The sequence below is a fragment of the Oryctolagus cuniculus genome, chromosome 2 (assembly GCF_964237555.1).
Source record: "Oryctolagus cuniculus chromosome 2, mOryCun1.1, whole genome shotgun sequence".
Lineage (NCBI taxonomy): Eukaryota > Metazoa > Chordata > Mammalia > Lagomorpha > Leporidae > Oryctolagus > Oryctolagus cuniculus.
Window position 1 is genome coordinate 164,165,675 of NC_091433.1, and position 21,815 is coordinate 164,187,489.

Sequence of the window (21,815 nt, forward strand, 5' to 3'; positions counted from 1 at the left end):
GAATTTGGAATGTAGAGAGAAGATAAATGCTTTGATTGGAGAAGGACTGTACTCCTGTCAAAACTGTCCAAATAGGCTCCAGTGCTGTGGCACAGCGGTCTAAGCTGTGCCTCAACACTGACATCCCATATGAGCACTGGTTCAAGTCGTGGCTGCTCCACTTCCAAGCTGGCAGTTTGCTAATGGCCTGGGAAAGCAGCGGAGGGTGGCTCAAGTGCTTGGCCCCCTGCACCTTGCACTTGGATGGAGCTCCTGGCTCCTGGCTTCAGCTTGGCCCTGCCTCTGCTTCTACGGCCATCTGGGGAGTAAGGATGGAAGATCTGTCTCTGTCATTCTCCCTTCTAAATAAATAAATCTTAAAAGAAGAAGAAGAAAAATCATCCAAATCGTCCCTCGCAAATTGGTGACCCAGTTGTTTAAGATGGTTAAGGATGATACACGGAATCAACAAGGGACCAGAGCACATGTTATATTTTCCTCCTGCCCTCTGCTGGCAGTCATGTAGATTTTCTTTCTTTCACTATTATTATTTTATTTGAGAGACAGAGACAGCTCTCTCATCCACTGGTTCACTCCTCAAATGCCTTCAATGGCCAGGAAGCTGTCGCCAGGAGCCAGGACTCAAGGTAGGTCTCCCACGTGGGTCATGGGAACCTGACTTACTGAGCTGAGCCATCACTGCTGCCTCCCAGAGTGTGCATTGGTAGGAAGCTGGAACCAGGGGCTGGAGCCAGGGAGTGGACCCAGTTATCCTAATGTGGGACATGGGTGTCCTAACCAGCATCTTTTTTTTTTTTTAATATTTAGTTATTTCAAAGAGAGATATATATAGAGAGGGAGAGACAGAGAAATTCCATCTTCTAGTTCACCAAATACACACCCTTGTAGATTTTCTATTTTGCCTAAACTACTCAGCATTATTGACATTAAACTTCCTATAGTCTTCTAAGTTTGGACTGCCATTGGTGGCTAGTGGTCACAGTAGTTTAGCCTCTGCTGCATGACGTCTGAGTCTTTAATGAATGTTTGTATAATGACATTAACACTGCAGCTAACCCATTCAGTTTTATTTCTTGCTGAGGCCTTCAGTAATTTCATCTTAACCTCATAAAATGCCTCTTATGCTCCCATGCTGTCATATTGGCTAGAGCGGCGCCAATCCAAAGCCAGGAGCCAGGGGCTTCTTCGGGGTCTCCCACGTGGGTACAGTGGTCCAAGGACTTCAGCCATCTTCTACTGCTTTCTCAGGCAGTAGCAGAAAGCTGCAAAGTCCTCTTTCATGTGTTTCATGAAAAAGGAAAGGTTGGTTGCTGCCTCCAAAACATGGGTCTCTCTAAATGTGTTTTCATCAGATTTGTGGTTTGACAGACTTAGCCTTTTCACTTGCATAAACATCATGAAAAAACACAGGTAACTTCTTTCAGCTGCCCTCCAGGTGAGTATCCTGACTGGGGCTTCTGTGGACTTGGCTTACTATGGAAACAGTTCTCGTTTGGAACAGGGGAAGGCAGCGCCTGACTGACAAATGTACCCTGGGACCTAAAGGCCATTGAATTGAGAACTCATTTGCAGGTAGGTTTCCTGGTGAGTAAGAAAATACCCGTTCTTCTTTCTTATCTGGGATTTCCTAAATGATTTTTGGTACCTATAACATAATCAAGCAATAGGCAACTTAAACTGGTAGATGGGTTGTGGTCAGCTTCGTATTTCACTTCAGAAGCTTCTAGGCTAATGTACACACTGACGGCTTTAGGATGGAGAGGCCCATGGACAGCATCTTAACCAAGGGATGCTCCCCAGAGGGAGGACAGCTGAGTTTGCAGACCACCTGCTGGGCTGCCGTGTACACAACACAGGACTTTTGTGCTATTCCTGCCGAGCATTTGGGATGTGGAGCTGATCAGGAGACACAGACGTCCCAATGGAGGAACACTCTACCGAGTAACTTTCCTGCAGTCCTCAAGTATATTAGGGTCAGAGAGGTCAGCAGAAGACTGAAGAATTGCACTGGATTGAAGAAACTGAGGAGGGGTATTATTCAGACAGGTGGTGAAATTTAGGATCTCGGAGTAAACAGTGTATGGGCATTTTCTGTATTGTTTGTGCAACTTTTCTATATATTTTAAATGATTATTTAAAAAATTACAGTGCCTCTTCCTCCAACACCCTCATTCTGGAGTCTTGTATTTTTTCATATTGCAAATGGGAGATGTTTGGCAATTCAAACTCTACCAATGAAGTAAAGCGAAGGCTCTGCCTTTTCCTCTCCAAATTCTATTTCCCAGAGATCACTGTTAATAATTTGGTTTTCCTCTCCAGATTTTACAAATATCCTTGAAGTTTTTGTTTGTTTTACAAAAGCAGGATGCTCTATGTATTATCTGAACTCACTCTTTTTAATGACCACATCCCATAGTACTCTATTTTATGATTATCATTTATCCATTCCTATACTGATGGCATTAGGTAGTTTTCAATTTTTTACTTTTACTAATTGCTATGCATACCTTTTGTCTGAATGTCTCTACCCATTCATGCTAGTACTTCTGAATAGACTTCTAGACAAGGAATTGTTAGAGATCATGATTTTTGCAAGTTTTCCAGTACTGATAGATTGTGCCAAGTTCCCCACCCTCCCCCCCAATTTAATTACTGCCAGTAACAATGGAGGAGACAGTCTCCATTTATCAAGACTATGTGTTAGGAATCCTTGATTTCCCCCTCTCAGAAAGGCAAGACTGGGGACTGTCGGTGGAGTACGCACCAGTACACCACACATTGGGGGTTCCTATTGAAGGGTGAGGGCTTGGGCTCTGGATCAGTCACTTTCTCCAGCCAGTGACCTCTTGTTTTACATGAGGACTTCACCACCTACACTGCAGGGCTGTAGGGAAAGATGAAATACTCCACTCAGACACTCTGGCAAGCATTAGAATTAGGTGAGAGTGAGCAGCTAATGAAGGTGAATGCTGGCCAATGGCAGCAGAGTAAGAAGCCAGTTGTCCAGGGGGGTCCTAGAAACAGGATGTGGGACAGAAGTTCAGACTGTGCAGAGCTCTTGCCATCTTGTTAGGCCTCCACCCTTGCTCAACCCAAAAAGGAAGCAAAAGACCCTGGACTCCATCTCCTTGCTCCCAGCATTTGTTGCTCAGTGCTCCAGCGGCTTGAGCATTTGTTGTCCACCCTGCATCAAAACCACGGGGAGGGCCTGAGGAAAAGAACTTGACTAGTGGCCCCCAGAAGGCCCTGCCTTGCAGACATGGTCTCATCTTCCAGGTAATCAAAGTCTAATCTGTTGAGGAAACTCAGGCCAAGTAAAGCCAGCAGGAGTGAAATGCCCAGGGCCGCTGGCTCTGTCAGGGTGCAAGTCTGTACAAGTCTGTAACAGTTACCCAGTTATTAGTCTTGTGTTCCGCAGAGAGGCGGTGATATTCCTGCAAGAACAGACTACGTTGTCTATGCTGCTTCTTGAATCCCTTGAAGGCTCCAGCAGAGGGTTGTAGTACTCAGGGAATCCATATTGAAATGGATTAAAAAGACACGGTACCTTTGCTTTATTACTTGTTGCAAAGAAAGGAAGCATGGGAAAGCTCAACAGGCTGCCACTGGGCCCCGTTCCTCTAGGAAATGCTGGGCTGCTCGGTACAGGACTTGGCAGGCCCATGTCCTTGGCCATTTCCTGAAGGCCCATGGAAGGTGAGTGAAGGAGCTGCAGTCTTCAGAAGAGGCAGATTTTAGTTTTATTTCAACTGATTAGAGTAGATAATAGGTACAGGATATATTTCTGCAAAAATCACCACCCCAAACACATCATTTATAAAAGTGAATCTGGGAAGAAAAGTTGGCTCTAACGGAATAGGGCTCACACCCCTCTTTGCTCCTCAGTGACCCTGGGTATGCTCTTGCGGACTCAGGTGCAGGCAAAGCAGGAGACTTGAGTTTGCATGACCTGAACTCAAGTCCTGGCTACAAGTTTTAGTAGCTTGTGGTGGGGAGGTCACTCTGTTTCTCAGCTGAGCTCCCTCTCTGGTCAGTCAGGTGCTGCCTCCCGGAGGCACAGAGGCCCATCTGTTGGCATACTGAATGAGCTGGTATGACTTTGGAAAACTCTTGTGCTGCAGCAGAATAATGTGGTAGGGGCTAGAGGGTGGGAAGAAATAGAAAAGCTATGAGAGCAGCATCAAAGACAGGAAGGGCGGGAAGCAGGAAAGAACAGGGTAGGGTAGAGAGGCGGAACCAACAACAGCACAAGAGTCCTGGGCACTGCTTCTGGACAGGGGTCAGGGCTTAGACGATGACACTGATGGCTGAGCTGACTTGCCCGCAGAACTGCACAGAGAAGAGAGTGATCATTAGCCATGGCCTGGAGCTAGTCTTGGAAAAGGAAATCAACACTCAGCCTGATTATCACGACAGCTACCATCTGTATGATTTTAAAACACATAGGATCACGTTGAAAGCCTCTAACTCCTCATCCCATCTTGGGACAGGAGACATGCTGCTGCGGGGACCCCCGGCCTCCAATCTCCAGGGTCCTATCTTCACGTTTCCTTAAGCCACAGAAAACTTGAACCAGGTGGTGTGGTTGTATTCCTCGTCGGGCCTCAGCAGCACAGGAGGGAAGTGGGGCTGTGAAGGGGAAAACAACCCAGGTTACATCATTAGTCACTAGGGGTGTGCTTCTGGGGAACCCGGCCAGTGCAGCTTTGCAACGAGGTAAATAACTCGAGCCAGAATGAAAATCTACTGCATCGCTCAGCACACGTGTTGAAGGCAGCAGAGTGTTGTAAAGTGCAAGGTTCTTCTCGTGGGTTGGCACTGACAGCTGGAGATTAAGGTTACACAGCAACAGATAGGAAGGAAAGACATGGAAGATGTGTCCCGGAGCATGGATGCAGCAAATGCACAGGCGTTGATAAGGAGGAACACTAAACGGAGTCGAGGCTTTGCAGGTACAACACTCGAGCTCTTTTGAAACATGGAAGTATCATGTCAGTGACTTGGCTACGGGTTTTCCGTGTTTATCATGACTTGGGGAAGAGAACCAGCATGGGCTTCTGACTCATACAGACTGACTTGAGTGCTGTGGCCTCTGTCATGTAGTGTGACCTTGGACAAAACACCACTCCGACAAGCCAGCCTGTGGCTTTATTTACCTGGTTGACTGCATTAGGCCAGTTCTGGGTCTCCAGGCAGAAACCAGAGTGCTTGGGATAGACCGCTCCGCCCTTGCCCTTCAGCGTGCCATCCAGGAAGTTGGCCGTGTAAAACTGGACCCCAGGCTGAGTGGTGTACACTTCTAGCACCCGCCCACTTCCAGCGTGCTGCACCCTGGGGATAAAGACAAACCACGCATGAGTGCAGGGCAGAAATGCAGGCGGGGAGGGACAGGAGCTGGGAAGCAGCTTTGAGACATGAGTCAGACCTGGCCGCAGAGCAGGGGCAGGATGTATGCAGGACATAAAAGTAGGAGGAGCACAGTGGAAAATTCTCAAAGCTTCGTGGGCCAGGAAGTGCGTTTTTTTTTTTTTTAAAGATGTGTTTATTTATTTGAAAAGCAGAGTTATAAAGTGAATGAGAGAGAAAGAGAGAGAGAGAGAGAGCGCGCACTTCTATCTGTTGGGTCACTCCCCAAATGGCCACAACAACCAGGGCTGGGTAAGGCTGAAGCCAGGAGCCTGGGACTCCATCTAAGTCTCCCATTTGGGTGCAGGGACCCAAGTACTTGGTCCATCCTCCTCTGCCTTCTCAGGTGCATCAGCAGGGAGCTGGATTGGAAGAGGAACAACTGGGACTCACACCAGAGCAGTCCAGCTCTGGGTTCCCACTGGATACACTGTTTCCTTTGTGTACCACCAGACCTCTCCAGAGGTGTTCCCACCTGGCTGTGCACCCGGTGTCAATGGGATATAGGGGACCGGCGCTGTGACCTAGCGGGTAAAGCCACCGCCTGCAGTGCTGGCATCCCATATGAGCGTTGGTTCAAGTCCCTGCTGTTCCATTTCTGATCCAGCTCTCTGCTATAGCCTGGGAAAGCAGTGGAAGATGGCCCAAGTCCTTGGATCCCTGTACCTGCGTGGGAGACCCTGAGGAAGCTTCTCGCTCCTGGCTTAGGATTGGTGTAGCTTTGGCCATTGTGGCCATCTGGGGAGTGAACCAGCAGATGGAAGACCTCTCTCATTGCCTCTGCCTCTCTGTAACTCTGCCTTTCAAATAAATTTAAAAAAAAAAAAAAATGAGATATAGATCAAGAAAGGCCTGGACCTGACAGTCTCAGTACTAGTTAACACACCCCTACCCATGTTGTCCACCAAGAGGTTCAGGGAAAAGAGGCGAGGGAAGAGGAGGCCAGGATTTGCTCAAGAGGGAAGAAGTCAGGAGGGCCTTGTGGGGGTCGGGGCAGTGGGGGAGAGAAATGGGAGGGAGCGGCACGGAGGAGAAAGGTGACTGGGCTTAAAGGACACAGCCAGGCCTTGTGCGGGGGCTCTGAGGTGGAGAAGGTTTGGAAGTTCTTTGTCCAGCAGAGTTTCAGTCATCTGCTGTATTTAAAATCCATTCGTCCTTCCAACGTGTGATGATTGCTAGTGTCAAGCATGGGATTAGCTGTCTGGATAGAGCCAAGGGTTCCCAAAGATGAAATGGCACGAGCGAGGAGAGACAGCGCGACACGAGCATCGCGCAGACTGAGGCCGGAGGTGGTGACAGCTGCAGGAGAACCGTGGCCTTCCCGACTTGCCACAGGAGCAGGCAGGACACAAATCACCAACGGAGAAAGGAGGAAGGGCTCTGCAAGTTCAGCGAAGGAAGAGGTGACTTCAGGCAGGGAGAATTAGGGCTTCTACCAGCAATGGGCTTTCAGGGCTCGCAGAGATTAGGAGAGAGGATGTGGAGTAGGGGGCACGGGGATAATGGAAGGGGATAAGGGGCTAATTGGCATGGGAGCTTTGAAAAGACATGGGATGTGGTATTTGGGCCCCGCAGCATAGTGAAGAAGCACAGAGAAGTTCCTTAAGTAGAAGCTGGTGTCTCCTCTTCCCTACCGAGGTAGTAAGTGAAAAGTTCCCCACCTTGCACAAAAATGTTTTTCTTTGGATCCCTTCAGACAGAAATTGTGGTCAAAACCATTGATGTGGAACTGCTGCAGGTGTTTCCCGAGCTCCACCGGCTTCCTCAGGTCGAATGCAGTTCCTTGCACCGGAGCAACTTCTCCTGGTGGCAGAAAGCAGAAAGCGGAGGTGGCGACTGCCCAGACCAGTGAGCACCTGCAGCATCCCAGGGACCTCACCCTCCCCCCTTGGCAAAGGAGACGGGAGCCTGGATTCTAGGAAGGAGAATGAACTCCTGGATTTCTTAATTAGAGTGTGCTGTGGACTGCAAACATGCGGTGGCCATAACATTCAGAGGCCGTCAAGTGTGAAAAACGTATAAAAGCAAGGCAGCACACGATTTCCATCAAAGAGTGACGTCGTCCCAATCATTCAGTCAGTCTCCTTCCTGACCTTCCTTGCCTCCGGCTGAATTATCTCAAAGCTCAGAACCAAGCACTAGCACCAGGCACGGCTAAGCCGTCACTAAGAAAGTCCCGAGCAGAGTGATTCTCGTACCATCGGGGGCCCTTGTTAGCCAATGACAACCATGCTGCCCCAAGCAGCTCGCCATCAGCCTGGGGACACACTCCAGACCACAGCGGGAGCTGTTACAAAGAACCCAGGAACAAGTGGCTTAAGTGGCAAACAGGGTTGTATGAGCACTCTGCCTGTGCCCGTGTAGACTCAGTATTCAGGGAAGCGGTGTGTCTCCCGGAGTGATTCCTGGGGGAACTGTAGATGGGCGAGCGCTGCTCCTTCTTGGGAGCAGTCAGATTCGTCAGGCTTGCATGTACTATATTTGTCCTTGTCAAGGTGGCCATCAGGAACCTCTTCACAGTGGTGTGCAGGGGAGGTCAGTCCTGAGGGAGGACACTGCAGTTTGGTGACCTTCAACTCAAAGGGGAACGCATAGGAGGAACCTGGACAGGATTCCATTCTTGGTCATTACACAACCAATATCTAGTTGAGAACATCCCTTCGGGGTCGGTGCTATGGTGTAGTACCGGGTCACGCTTCTGCCTGCAATGCCACCATCCCATATGGGTGCCAGTTCAAGACCAGGCTGCTCCACTTCTGATGCAGCTCCCTGTTAATGCACCTGGGAAAGCAGTGGAAGATGGCTCAAGTCCTTGGGCCCCTATACCCATGTGGGAGACCCAGATGAAGCTCCAGAATCCTGGCTTTGGCCTGTTCCTGTCCTGGCTGTTGTGGCCATTTCGGGAGGGAACCAGTGGATGGATGATATCTGTCTCTTTGTCTGTCTCCCTCTCTCTCTGTAACTCTGCCTTTCAAATAAACAAATAAATCTTTTAAAAAAATCCCTTCGTGATGTAAAGAACTCAAGGATGGGGTCTGGCGATGTGGTACAGTGATCTAAGCTGCTGCCTGAAATGCCAGTATCCAATATTGGAGCACTGGTTCGAGTCCCAGCCGCTCCACTTCTAATCCAGCTCCCTGCTAATGCACCTTGGAAGGCAGCAGAGGATGACCCAAGTCCTTGGGCCCCTGCTGCCCATGTGGGAGTTCCAGATGGAGTTCTGACTGTTGTGACCATTTGAGGAGTGAACCAGCAGATAGAAGATCTCTCTCTCTCCTTCTATCACTCTGCCTTTCAAATACAGAATCTTCAACAAAACAAAAAGAAATGAACAAAATTCAATGATGTCAAGACCGGAAGGGTTCTCAGAGCTTGTCCGGTCCAGATAGCTCCTGTAATAGATGAGGAAGCAGAGGCTCACGTAACTTGCTGTCATTAACCAACAACCTATGATTTTCCTTTACTGTATTTCATCCATCTAAGACACTTTTTAAAAAAGATTTATTTATTTACTTTGAAAGTCAGAATTACAGAGAGAGGGGGAGATTTTCCATCTTCTGGTTCACTCCCCAGATGACCATCCTAGCCAGTGCTGGGCCATGCTGGAGCCAGGAGCCAGGAGCTTCATTCGTCCAGGTCTCCCATGTGGGTGGTGGGAGCCCAGACACTTGGGCCATCTTCTGCTGCTCTTCCCAGCCCATTAGCAGGGAGCCCATATGGGATGCCTGTGTCCCAGGCACTGGCTTTACCTGCTACACTACAACAACGGCCCAAAGACAGTTATTTTCACATTTTAAAATCTCTGGGGGTTGGCACTGTGGTGCAGTGGGTTAACACCCTGGCTTGAAGCGCCAGCATCCCATATTGGTGTCAGTTTGAGACCCAGCTGCTCCACTTCCAATCCAGCTCTCTGCTATGGCCTGGGAAAGCAGTAGAAGATGGCCCAAGTCCTTGAGCCCCTGCACCTGTGTGGGAGGCCCGGAAGAAGCTCCTGGTTCCTGGCTTCGGATCAGTGCAGCTCCAGCCGTTGCGGTCAACTGGAGAGTGAACCAACAAATGGAAGACCTCTCTCTCTCTCTCTCTACCTCTCCTCTCTCTGTGTAACTCTGACTTTCAAATAAATAAATAAACCTTAAAAAAAAAATCTCTGGAGCTATCCCATGGTTTAACTGGCATAGCTTTTTCTTTCTTCGTGGTACATACAATAATGGTGAACTTTATAATTGCTGGCATCTTAGAGTTGATAAAATGTGTAAAAATAGCTTGCCATCTTTTCTGTTTTAATAAAAACCAGTTAAAAAAAAAAGTACAGGGCTTTGAGGCAAAAAAGAGGAATGGGGCTGATTGTGTGAATCCCCTCAACAGGAGGCTCAGGGAAGGGCTGGTCTCGGCAGAGTCCTCCTGCGACATTTGCCAAAAGGCTGGGACGCGGGCTGACCGTCCGCCGGAATGCAGCCACTCTCCTTTCTCACCTTTCATTCTCTTCCTTTCAGTTCTGTTCTTCCCCAGACACGGGACGAGCTATTTCAGAGGACACAAATTTCTTAAATTGAGCTGGTAAGAAAGCCTAGACAATGTGAGAAAGCCTGCAGCGCAAACCAGTGGGTTACTTTTTTTTTTTTTTTTTTTTTTTTGGAATTTTTAAACGAAAGGCAGAGAGACACAGACAGACAGACAGACAGAGAGCTCCCATCCTCTGGTTAACTCTGCAAATGCTAGCAACAGCCAGGCAGGGCCGGGGCAGGATGAAGCCAGGAAGAACTCAATTTGCGTCTTCCACAGGGATGGCAGGGACTCAAGGACTGCAGCCATCACCTGTTGCCTCCCAGGGCGGGCACCATCAGCAAGTTGGAACCAGGAGCAGAGCCAGGACTGGAAGCCAGCACTCCCAATATGGGGCACGGCCCATCCCAAGTGGCATCCTAACTGCTGTGCCAAATGCCTACAGCAGACCTGTCCTCGAAAGTATGCTAGGGCCAGAGCAGTGAACTTGAGAGCATTCACCGAGTCCTTCTAACATGTATTAAACACTTACTGTATGCCAGGGATTCTGATACCCAGGGAGACTACATGGAGGCTGGAGGAGGAACCAGACAGAGGAGCAGTTCACAGGCTCCGAGTGTGGAGGGCACTCCAGCGGGGACAGCCACAGGGAGGAGACCAGCAGTGTGGCCGTGCTGGCTGAGCGGGGAGATGTCATGGATGACACTGTAGTGGTCGAGTGAGGAGCTATCATTTTAGACTGAATTCGTGAGGGAGGCTGAAGGAGATTCCATGTGGAGGTCACAGTTGGAGGACACAGTGATAGGATGTATGTGTGTGCAAGTTGTGTGTATGTGTGTGTGTGTAGAAAGAAAGGTGGAATGACTACATGAGTAAGGAAGGAGGTAAAAATTAGGTTATGGAGGGGCCAGCGCTGTGGCATAATTAGGTTAAACATTCATCTGTAGCGCCAGCATCCCATATGGGTGCTGGTTCTAGTCCTGGCTGCTCCTCTTCCGATCCAGCTCTCTGTTATGGCCTGGGAAAGCAGTGCAAGATGGCCCAAGTCCTTGGGCCCCTGCACCCATGTAGGAGACCCGGAGGAAGCTCCTGACTCTTGGCTTCGGATCGGTGCAGCTCTGGCTGTTGTGGCCATCTGGGGAGTGAACCAGCAGAAGGAAAACCTCTCTCTCTGTCTCTACCTCTCTCTGTAACTCTGTCTTTCAAATAAATAAAATAATTTTTTTTTTTTAAAGAAAGAATTACAGAGACAGAGGAGGAGGGAGAGAGAGGATGAGATTTTCCATCCACCTGTTCACTCCCCACATAGCTGCAATGATCAGCACTGGGCCAGGCCAAAGCCAGGAGCCAGGAAGTTCATCTGGGTCTCCCACATGGGTTCAGGGGCCCACACACTTGTGCCATCTCCCACTGCTTTCCCAGGCCAAAGCAGAGAGCTGTAGCTGAGACACAAACCGGCTTTACCCACTATTCCACAACAGCTGCCCCTACTTCAGAGTCTTAAACAATGACATAGTTTAGTCCTTTTTCTTTTTCTTTCTTTCTTTTTTTTAATTTGAGAGGTAGAGTTACAGAGAGAGAGAGGGAGAGACAGAAAGAGGGGTCTTCCATCCAATAGTTCACCCCCCAAAATGGCCGCAATGGCAGGAGCTGGGCCAATCTGAAGTCAGGAGCCAGGAGCTTCTTCTGGGTCTCCCCTGCAGGTGCAGGGGCCCAAGCACCTGGACCATCTTCTACTGCTTTCCCAGGCCATAGCAGAGAGCTGGATTGGAAGAGGAGCAGCCGGAACACAAACTGGCATTCGTATGGGATTCCGGCTCCACAGGTGGAGGCTTAGCTAACTATGCCACAGTACTGGCCCCACAGTTTAGTTCTTGAAAAAATTTTTTTTATTGTCCCAGAGCTGTATCCTATATTTTCAAGGTAAGTATGAATGCTGGGTAGTTAACATACTCTTTTGAAGTGATAATCACTTTTTCCTTTTATGTAGTCAGATGAAAAGATTTTAGGAACTTGGTTTCTACTATTTTTAGGAGAGCTGTAGCATGCAAAGGAGCTGAAATCACAGGAGGCTAAGAAAAATCAGGAAATGGTACCTTCCCACTACAACGATCAAGCAAAAGGAGAACCGACTGTGGTCATCTGAAGCGCTGGTTCTGCTTTTGTGAGTTCCTAAATGCTGAGAGGGAGAACAGATCTTTGGGGAAAATAGAATAATCCTTTGCTCAAACTCAGAGCTGCTGTTTGGAAGTGTGGTCTTCTTGGCGTATGAGCACTGGGGTCCTTGAGCTCACATGGAGCTTTGCAGGTATGTGAGGCACACAGCTCCCAGGGCTGGGGGCTGGGTGTCCCCGATTCAACCAAGGCACTTTGGGAAGCACACAAAAGAATCCCTTCTCTTTTGCCAGAGTCGGGCTTAGGGGAAAACAAAAACAAAAACAAAAACAGTATTATTCTTTCTGAAAACACCTTAAAAAGCAATTATTTCCTTTGCCCTGGTTCTTCTTTCACACACACAAATTTTTGAATGGAAAATATTTTTTTTATTTGACAGATTTAGACAGTGAGAGAGAGAGAGAGAGAGAGGAAGGTCTTCCTTCCGTTGGGTCACCCCCCAAATGGCCGCTATGGCTGGCGCTACACCGATCCAAAGCCAGGAGCCAGGTGCTTCCTCCTGGTCTCCCATGTGGGTGCAGGGGCCAAGGACCTGGGCCATCCTCCACTGCATTCCAGGCCACAGCAGAGAGCTGGACTGGAAGAGGAGCAACCGGGACTAGAACCCGGCACCCATATGGGACGCTGGCACCACAGGTGGAGGATTAACCAAGTGAGCCACGGTGCCAGCCCCAGCCTTATTTTTTTAAGATTTATTTATTTATTTGAAAGTCAAAATTACAAAGAGAGAAGGAGAGACATCTTCCATCTACTGGTTCACCCCTCAGATGGCCACAACAGCCGGGGCCAGGAGCTTCATTCAGGTCTTCCTTGTGGGTGCCAGGGGCCCAAGCACTTGGGCCATCTGCTGCTGCTTTTCCCAGGCACATTAGCAGGGAGCTGGATCAGAAGTGGAGCAGTGGGACATGAACTGGTGCCCATAGGGGATGCCAGCGTTGCAGGTGGCAGCTTTACCTGCTATGCCACACAATATTGGTCCCCAAGCCCTCATTGTCAATTGCATTTTTCAGCATTATAAAATAGCCTCTGTCATGGAATTCAGGGATTTCCGTGCTGAAATCAGCCTTAATAATACTAAGATTGAGACTGTTTTGGCTTGCACTTGCTTGGTTTGCTCCACATTCTTACATTTTTCAACCTTGAGTCATTTGGCTTGTACATAGCATTCCACTTGCTTTTGCTTTAGGGTTCAGTCTGAGACTTTAGCAGGGCACTTACGGCATTAAATCCAGCACGTTTACACACATGATAAGTGCTCTTGGTTCGGTCATACTTCATAGTATGCTTTCTGTGTTTATTACTTCTAACTGTTACTTTAAAAAAATCTTATACTGTATAATCTGTTTTTGCTTGTGTGTGTGCTTGACTTGTATGTTTGTTTAAGTGGTTACGTTTCTCTGTATAAGTGGCTTCAGTGTAATAAATTTAATTCTCTTTTTCTCAGCAGAATCTGTTCTGAACTTCTGCCCATCCTCCCTTCTCCCCTTTCCTCTTTGCTTTTCGGTTTCTGACATTTTCAACTGCAGGTAGTCTGAGGCATTTTTGTTCCCCAGTAGGTGGTGCTAGAAACACTAGAAACACGAGAGAAAGAACTTGCTCCACAAAGAAACCCAGTTGGGTTCTGGTGATAGGCGCTAGGTGGACGGCTCATTTACGATCTGCTGAGCTGGAGGTACCTTCAAACCCCAAGCCTCCAACCCAGGTCTAATTCTACCCTCTTGTCAATCAAAACGTCCTCTTTCCTGGGATGCACTGGCACCTCTGGGACCTGGATGGGGATGGGGACGGGGGAGACACCATAGGAATATGGAAATAAGTTCCACGTGGAATTTTATGCAGATATCACAAAGCTCCCAGGTGGCTTTATGTCTGCTGAGTCACCCACCCCCCACCTCATAAAAGCAGGTACAGGGAGGTGTTTCCCCAACTTCTCCTTCTGGGCCCACAACCCACTTACGACAGGTATCTCTATGTGGGGCAACCCATGCTCACGTGTGTGTGTGTGTGTGTGTGTGTGTGTGTGTTCCCTTTCATACCTTTTAAATCAAACCATCATTTTGGGCACCTTATACATGCCTGCACTTAGAATGCTTCTCCAGGCACAAGGCAAGAGCCTGGGACAAAAACTAAACCCCACTCTCCAACAGCCCTGGAAGAATTAATGGTTGAACTTGGATTTCTAAGGTCAGAGGCCAAATCCTGGCTGGTAGTGACCCACCTGGGTATGTTTGCCTTGTGAAATTTGTATCACTAGTCACTTCCAAGATTGACTTTGAAAAAGGCAAAAAGTGTTCCTTTATGAAACAAGTACATGGGGAAAAAGCAGCACCTATTCTCGTGGGCTCCAGGTTCTAATCTTACCCACCCACATTCTGCAGGGTAATTTGTTACACTTTCCTCCCTGAGCTCTCAGTATTTAACTCCTCCTTAAGGCCATAGTCACTCAGTCCCAGTGAGACTGCCCAGGCCACTCAAGATTGCTGATAATTGTTTCCCTTAAAGCATGCATGTAGGTAGAAGATTCGAAGAACAAAGAAAGCCACAGACTTTCCATGAAGGAAAGACACAGGGCACATCGCAGGTCTGTTTTGCTGATATTGTGCAATCTACAAATCAAAGTTCATTTCAACTTTTCCTCTGTCCAACCAAGTTGCTACTATTTGCTGCCTTACAAATTATATGGAAATATATTTTTAAATGTTTATTTAGGTTCATCTACTTGAAGGGTACTATGACAGAGAGGGGGAAAGAGAGAGAGAGAGAGCGAGACCTTCCTTTCACTGGTTCACTGTGCAGATGGGCACAACAGCCAGGACTGGGCCAAGTGGGAGCCAGGAGCCTGGAACTCCATCTGGGTCTCTCATGTGGGTGGCAGGGGCACAAGCACTTGAGCCATCATCCGCTGCTTCCCAGGAATCTGGATCAGAAGTGGAGTAGCTGGAGCTCGAACTGGCACTCTGATACAGGATGTGGGTGTCCCAAGTGGTGGCCTACCTCACTTGTGCCACACGCCCACCCCTATATGGAAATACTTGATCAATGATATGCCTGAACATCTTCAGGAGGATGGCAGAAACAAATAAGAGCTCCAGACTGAAGATATAGCTGAACAGAGGCTAAAGAGATTAAGATTTAAGGAATGGCAGAGAAACCATGACTTAAAATTAGGAATGTAGGATAATTCCAAAAAGATAATTTTTGCCAAATGAGAAGGGAAAAAAGAGAGGGTTCCAATATATCCTTCCTAGTCACATGCCCTGACATACCCCCTCACGGGCTTAGTGATCAGGTATATAGAACGTGTGGAATTTGTCTTTGGGACCTTTCTCATAACCACGTGTCCCCTGTGCCCACCCTACTCCGGCAAAGTCCAACTGATCATTTAAGAGTACAGTACTTTTGGGGTGGGTGAATCAAGCAGTGTTTATGATGGGATGTCCTCATCCCCTATCAGAGTGCCTGGTTCTGGTCTCAGCTCCTTTGCTTCCATCCACCTTCCAGCTTCCTGCTAATGCACACCCTCGGGGGCAGCAGGTGGGGATTCAAGTCCGTGGGTCCCTGCCACACACATGCAAGATTTGGAGTGAGTTCCAGGCTCCTGACTGCAGCCTGGCCCAGGCTTGGCTGCTGCTAGCATTTGGGGAATAAACCACCAGATGGGAGCTTTCTAATCTTCTCTGTCTCTCAAATAAATAAAATGAATACAAATTAAGAGCACTGTATTCTTTAATATAATTTGCTCTATGGAAGATTCTAACCTCCACAGCCAGAACTGACCCCTTTAGATACTTTGTTCCCATGGTACTTAGAGCGGACTTTCCCCAAACCATTCGTCACATAATAGAATAACTATGGGATTATACCAAGCTGTTTGCCTGTAAGGAGGAGGCGTTGTAAAGGGCAGGAATTGTGCCCTGTTCATCTCTGTACTCTTCGGACATGAAGCAGAGCCTTTCCTGGGTTGAAAAACTTATGGGGGCCGCACTGTGGTGCAGCGGATTAACACCCTGGCCTGAAGTGCTGGCATCCCATATGGATGCCGGTTCAAGTCCTGGCTGCTCCACTTCCCATCCAGCTCTCTGTTATGGCCTGGGAAAGCAGTAGAAGATGGTCCAAGTGGGAGACCCGGAGGAAGCTCCTGGCTCCTGGCTTTGGATTTGTGCAGTTCTGGCTGTTGTGGCCATCTAGGGAGTGAACCAGCGGATGGAAGACCTCTCTCTCTCTCTCTCTCTCTCTCTCTCTCTCTCCTTCTCTCCCTCTCTCCCTCTCTCCTCTCTGTGTACCTCTGACTTTCAAGTAAAATAAATAAATCATTAAAAAAAAAAGAAAAACTATGAATGAGTGAAAAATAAAATAAAAACAACAGGGCAAGTGTGAGTGCTGCAGCATCCGTGAGAAAGTCAGATGAAAGACCTAGAAATGCCCTGTGGGGCTGTCTCACGCGGCAGCTGACAGGACCTGCCAGGGGTGGCCCAGGTCCACAGAGTCAGTCCCTGGGCTCTACCCAGGCACTTCCCATCTCGCTCTGCGGCGTCTGACTTGGCAGCTCGGGCACGTCCACGCCTCTCCCTGGTGCTCTCGGTTTTTCTCACTGAGAACCTGGAAGGTGAAGCTGCAGTTCTCCTAACTGTGGTCTGCATATGTAGGTTTGTGCTTTGGGGCTAAGAATAGAAAGAGTCAAAATAGCAGGGCTGAGGGTTCAGAAAGTGAAGCAGAAATGCAAAGGTGCTCTCACAGAGGGTGCCGCATCATCCACCTTGAGATCTGCAGCCACTACAAAGAAGCTCAGGGTTGGCAAGTGAGTGTACAAGGTCTGAGCAGCAAAGCCCTGCAAAAGGGGGACCCTGGCCCGAAGGTGTGGGCTTCTTGCTCAGGGGCAGAGGAGTGGCTCACACCAGCATTTCTGCTTCTCCCTTTCAGACAGCATGAGATTGACAGCATGTGCGAAGGGGCAATGATAAGGATGGACTGCTAATCCAGGGGTGGGGGAGAGGAAGTGAGGTCCTGAGGGGGTGAGGAGCAGTGAACGGGTCGTGGGATTCAGGGACCGCAGATTCTTGTGGCGGTGAATTATTAGAACTGAAAGACAGATGTCTTTTTGAAATTATTTTAAGCAGTTAAAAGGCAGAGAGAGAGAGAGAGAGAATGGAGGGACCTTCCATCTGTTGGTTCACTCCCCACATGCTTGCAATAGCCGAGGCTGGGCTAAGCCAAAAGCAGCCAGTCTCCCACATGGGTGACAGGGACCCAAGTATCTGAGCCATTACTGCTGCCTCCTAGGGTGTACACGAGCAGGAAGCTGGACTCAGAAGCAGAGCTGGGACTCTGACACGAGATGCGGGTGTTCCAAGCAGCACCCAACTGCTGTACCAAACGCCCATTGAGAGACCTCTTAAATAGAAATCATGGAAGGCTACCAGGAGAGATAATGACAAGGTCAAAGGTACAGCCCTGTGACCAGCGAGGGCTTCCCAACATTCCAGATCTCTGCCAGGAGGGCTTGGATCTTCCTCTCTGTTGGCATTCTTGACAGAGTTATAAGTTCCCTGCACCCTGCAAGTAAACACCCACTGCTTCACGAAATCCACCCGCCTTGATTCATATCATCCATTTTTTGTGCATTTTTGTGCATTTTCAATGCACCAGCATCAAACTGAGCTCAGGAAGCCCAGGCTCTGGTGGAAGAAGACAGTTTTAAGAAATAAGCCTGGGCCCGGTGCTGTGGCACAGCAGGTTAAAGCCCCGGCCAGCAGCGCCAGCATCCCATATGGGTGCCGGTTTGTGTCCTGGCTGCTCCTCTTCTGAACCAGCTCCTTGCTAACGCACCTGGGAAAGCAGCAGAAGATGGTCCAAGTGTTTGGGTCTCTGCACCCACGTAGGAGACTTTGAAGAAGCTCCTGGCTCCTGGCTTCTGCCCAGCCCAGCCCTGGCCATTGTGGCCATCTAGGGAGAGAACCAGTAGATGGAAGACCACCCCCCGCCCTGCCTCTCTGTAGCTCTGCCTTTCAAATAAATAAATAAATATATCTTAAAAAAAGAAAGAAGGAAGGCTTTGTGGGAAACCCAGTGAGCATGGCATTCACAAGGTGCTGGCAGAGCAGGGAGCAGCAGCTGACTCAGCCATGGGGTCAGGAAAGGCTCCACTGAGACAGGAGCCTCGCCTTGAAGGACGGATCAGGATTGGTTACCGGCCAAGGTGCAGGCCACAGCCGGCGCAGGAACGGATTCCTGCACTTGTGTGTTCTACCTGGGGCAGAACAAGACACAGGGCCAATAGGCTCCCGGCTCTGACTTCATCGTGTTTGGACAAGAGACATCAGAAACAGGGCTGAAGGTCAACTGATTCTGGGGAACCCCCATCAAACACTGACTCCAGTGAAGTGGGTTTTGCTCATGCCTAGGCATGAGCATTCTCTCAGCATCCTCCTCATTCTCGCAGCACATACATACATGTGAAAGACACAGAAGCTGTGCAGGCAGTGTGGCGCAACGTGTTAAAGCCCTGGCCTGTAGTGTCGGCATCCCATATGGGCACCGGTTCAAGTCCCGGCTGCTCCACTTCCGATCCAGCTCCTTGCTAATGTGCCTGGGAAAGCAGTGAAAGGTGGCCCATGTGCTTGGGCCCCTGCACCCAGGTGGGAGACCCAGAAGAAGCTCTTGACTTTGGATCAGCCTAGCTCCAGTCGTTGGGGCCATCTGGGGAGTGAACCAGCAGATGACGATCTTTCTCTCTCTCTCTCTTTCTCTACCTCTCTCTGTAACTCTGTCAAATAAAATAAATCTTAAAAAAAAAAAAGACACAGAAGCTTGTCGGAATGTGAGCAAATCAACAGCTCTCAGAAACTTCAGGAAAACGAAGCACCAGAGAAAGATAGCTCAGAAAATGGGGCTGATGAGGCCAACTCCATCCTCCTGGGTTTCACTGGGTCTCAGAAGTCATGCTCGCCTGTGACTGTGATCAGCCTGCCAGGGCATCCTGCCTACCTGCTTGTCAGTCAGATCAACAGAAAGGACTTTAGAGTCAGGCAGGCCCGGGTTTAGATCCTGGCTTTCTGTGCTGTAAATATCCCAGAGCCTTGATTTTCTCATCTGTAAAATGGGGACCACCAGAGATCAGGCATGATTGCGGATGCTAAATGAGATAAGGCAGGGAGAGTGCTCAGCACTTACCCAGCGCAGGGGCAGACTCTGCAATACGCTGCTGCTGTGAACGGGAGCAGAGGGAAACCAACAAATCAACTCCGCAGGTAGGGAAACCTGATGAGAGACTTTCACTCCACCAATTACTTTCGTTTTTCAGTTTTGTGTAGGTTCCTTAACCTTTCCAGTTTTCAGTTTCTTTAACTGAAGCGCAGGGTTAACACCTGTTACAAAGGGTATGTCAGTGGACTAATACGTGCTTAGTGCAGTGTCTGGCATTTATTCAACATTCAGTAAGTGGTGGTGATGAGGATGATGATGTTAGTGGTAATATTAATAGTCAAAACTCACAAAGCTCTTACTAAATGCCAGGAACTGTTCTAAAGTACTTTACACGTATTATCTCTTTATTTAGGCTTCACAACCAATGAAGTCGTGCAATTCTTTTGTTGTTGTTGTTTTTTAGAAGATTTATTTATTTTGAAAGTCAGAGTTATAGAGAGGGAGAGACAAAGAGATCGCCATCTGCTGGTTCATTCCCCAGATGCCCACAACAGCCCAGGGCTGGGCCAGGCTGAAGCCAGGAGCCAGGAGCTTCATCCTGGTTTCCCATGTGGGTGCAGGGGTCCAAACACATGAGCCACTTTCTGGTGTTTTTTTTCCAGGCCACTAGCAGGGAGCTGGATCAGAAGTGGAGCAGCCAGAATAGGAACTGGCACCCATATGGGATGGTGCAGACAGAGGATGTACCTGCTACAACACAGTGCCAGCCCTGGTGGTCCAGTTCTTACCTTCATTTTACACATGAGTCCTATAGAACTTAAGTAGGTTGTCCAGGATCACAGAACTGGTAGACTCTTACCTGGGCAGTCGATTTGAGTCTATGCCTTAAACCACTGATTTCCTGAGGATTATGTGAAAATCATCTCAGTCAACAGCCACTGAAGGTCACGCCAAGGACCTTCACTAAGGTCTCAAGTACTTTCTGTTTCTGGCTGGAGCTCCTCTGCCTGCCCCATAAGTTTTCATGGCATGTGGGGGTGACCGCTGCCCAAGATCAGGTGCATTGCTAAGGCCAAATGCTGTTCTATGAGAACCAAGATGGCCTTCCCTGGATCCTTCACTGGGCTCAGTCTGCCGACGGCAGCTGACTGTCCTGGCATGAGAGGGACAGCTCTTCTCCTGGCCACACCGACAGGCAGCATTTGGAGTCTGCTTGCTGATTTCACAGGGGAACACTATGGGAGGAAGGAGTTTCTTACACTTGCTTTGCTGCTTCATAGCCCTCCAAGCAGGCTCTAGCAATGGCGGTGTGATCAGGGAAGAGAGGCTGATGGCAGTCCCAGGGCCTCCTGCTCTCCTCCAAGATTCCCAAGGCTCCCGCAGTCACAGTTCACAGGAAGCCAAGAAGAGCACTTGGGGGGGGGGGGAGTATTGTAGTATTGTAGCGCAGCAGGTTAAGCCACCACTTGTGATGTTGGCATCCATTACCAGAGTGCTGGTTCAAGTCCCAGTTGCTCCATTTCCAATCCAGATTCCTGGTAATGCACTTGGGAAGGATACAATGGCCCAACTACTTGGGCCAGTTGGAAAACCATGATGGAGGTTCTGGCTCTCAGCTTCAGCCTGGATCAGATCTGGTGGTTGCAGCCACTTGCAGAGTGAACCAGTGGATGGAAGATTTTCTCTCTCTCTCCTCTCTGTGTCACTCTGCCTTTCAAATAAATTCAATCTTTTTTTGTTATTTATTTATTTATTTGAGAGGCAGAGAGAAAGAGAGACAGAGAGAAAGAGAGAGAGCGAGAGAGAGAGAAAGAGAGAGAGAGAGAGAGAGAGAGAGAGAGTCTTCCATCCACTGGTTCATTCCCTAAATGGCTGCAATGGCCGGAGCTGTGCCAATTTGAAGCCAGGAGCCTGGAGCTTCTTCCAGGTCTCCCATGCAGGTGCAGGGTCCCAGGGACTTGAGCCATCTTCTACTGCTTTCCCAGGCCATAGCAGAGAGCTGGGTTGGAAGTGGAGCAGCCGGGACTAGAACTGGTACCCATATGTGATGCCAGCACTACAGGTGGCAGCTTTACCCACTATACCACAGTCTCGGCCCAATAAATTAAATCTTTAAAAAAGAATAAGGGGTTGGGGCCAGTGCCCTGGCTCACTTGGTTAATCCTCCGCCTGTGGCACTGGCATCCCATATGGGTGCTGGTTCTAGTCCCGGTTGCTCCTCTTCCAGTCCAGCTTTCTGCTGTGGCCTGGGAAGGCAGTAGAGGATGGCCCAAGTGCTTGGGCCCCTGCACCCGCATGGGAGACCAGGAGGAAGCACCTGGCTCCTGGCTTCGGATCGGCACAGCTCCGACCGTTGCGGCCATCTGGAGAGTGAACCAACAGAAGGAAGACCTTTCTCTCACTGTTTGTAACTCTGTCAAATAAATAAAATTAAAAAAAAAAAAAAAAGAATAAGGGGATCAGCATTATAGCATACCTGGTTTAATCCACTGCCTGAATTTTTTGCTGGTATCCATATGGGTACCAGATCAAGTCCCGGATGCTCTACTTCCGATCCAGCTCCCTGCTAATGCGCCTGGGAAGGCAGT

The 21,815-nt window shown here is 49.0% G+C and overlaps 1 protein-coding gene across 1 annotated transcript in view; it reads right to left on the minus strand.

The window, feature by feature from the left end:
• Positions 1-3,717: 3,717 nt before the first annotated feature.
• GALM (galactose mutarotase) overlaps positions 3,718-21,815 on the minus strand; it is a 58,069-nt gene continuing 39,971 nt past the window's right edge. Inside the window, exons 5-7 of the mRNA XM_002709910.5 lie at positions 7,068-7,209; positions 5,157-5,331; positions 3,718-4,629 (exon numbers count right to left, since the gene is read on the minus strand). Coding sequence (XP_002709956.1) covers positions 4,552-4,629; positions 5,157-5,331; positions 7,068-7,209 — 395 coding nt within the window. The 3' untranslated portion in view covers positions 3,718-4,551. The remainder of the gene's footprint in view (positions 4,630-5,156; positions 5,332-7,067; positions 7,210-21,815) is intronic.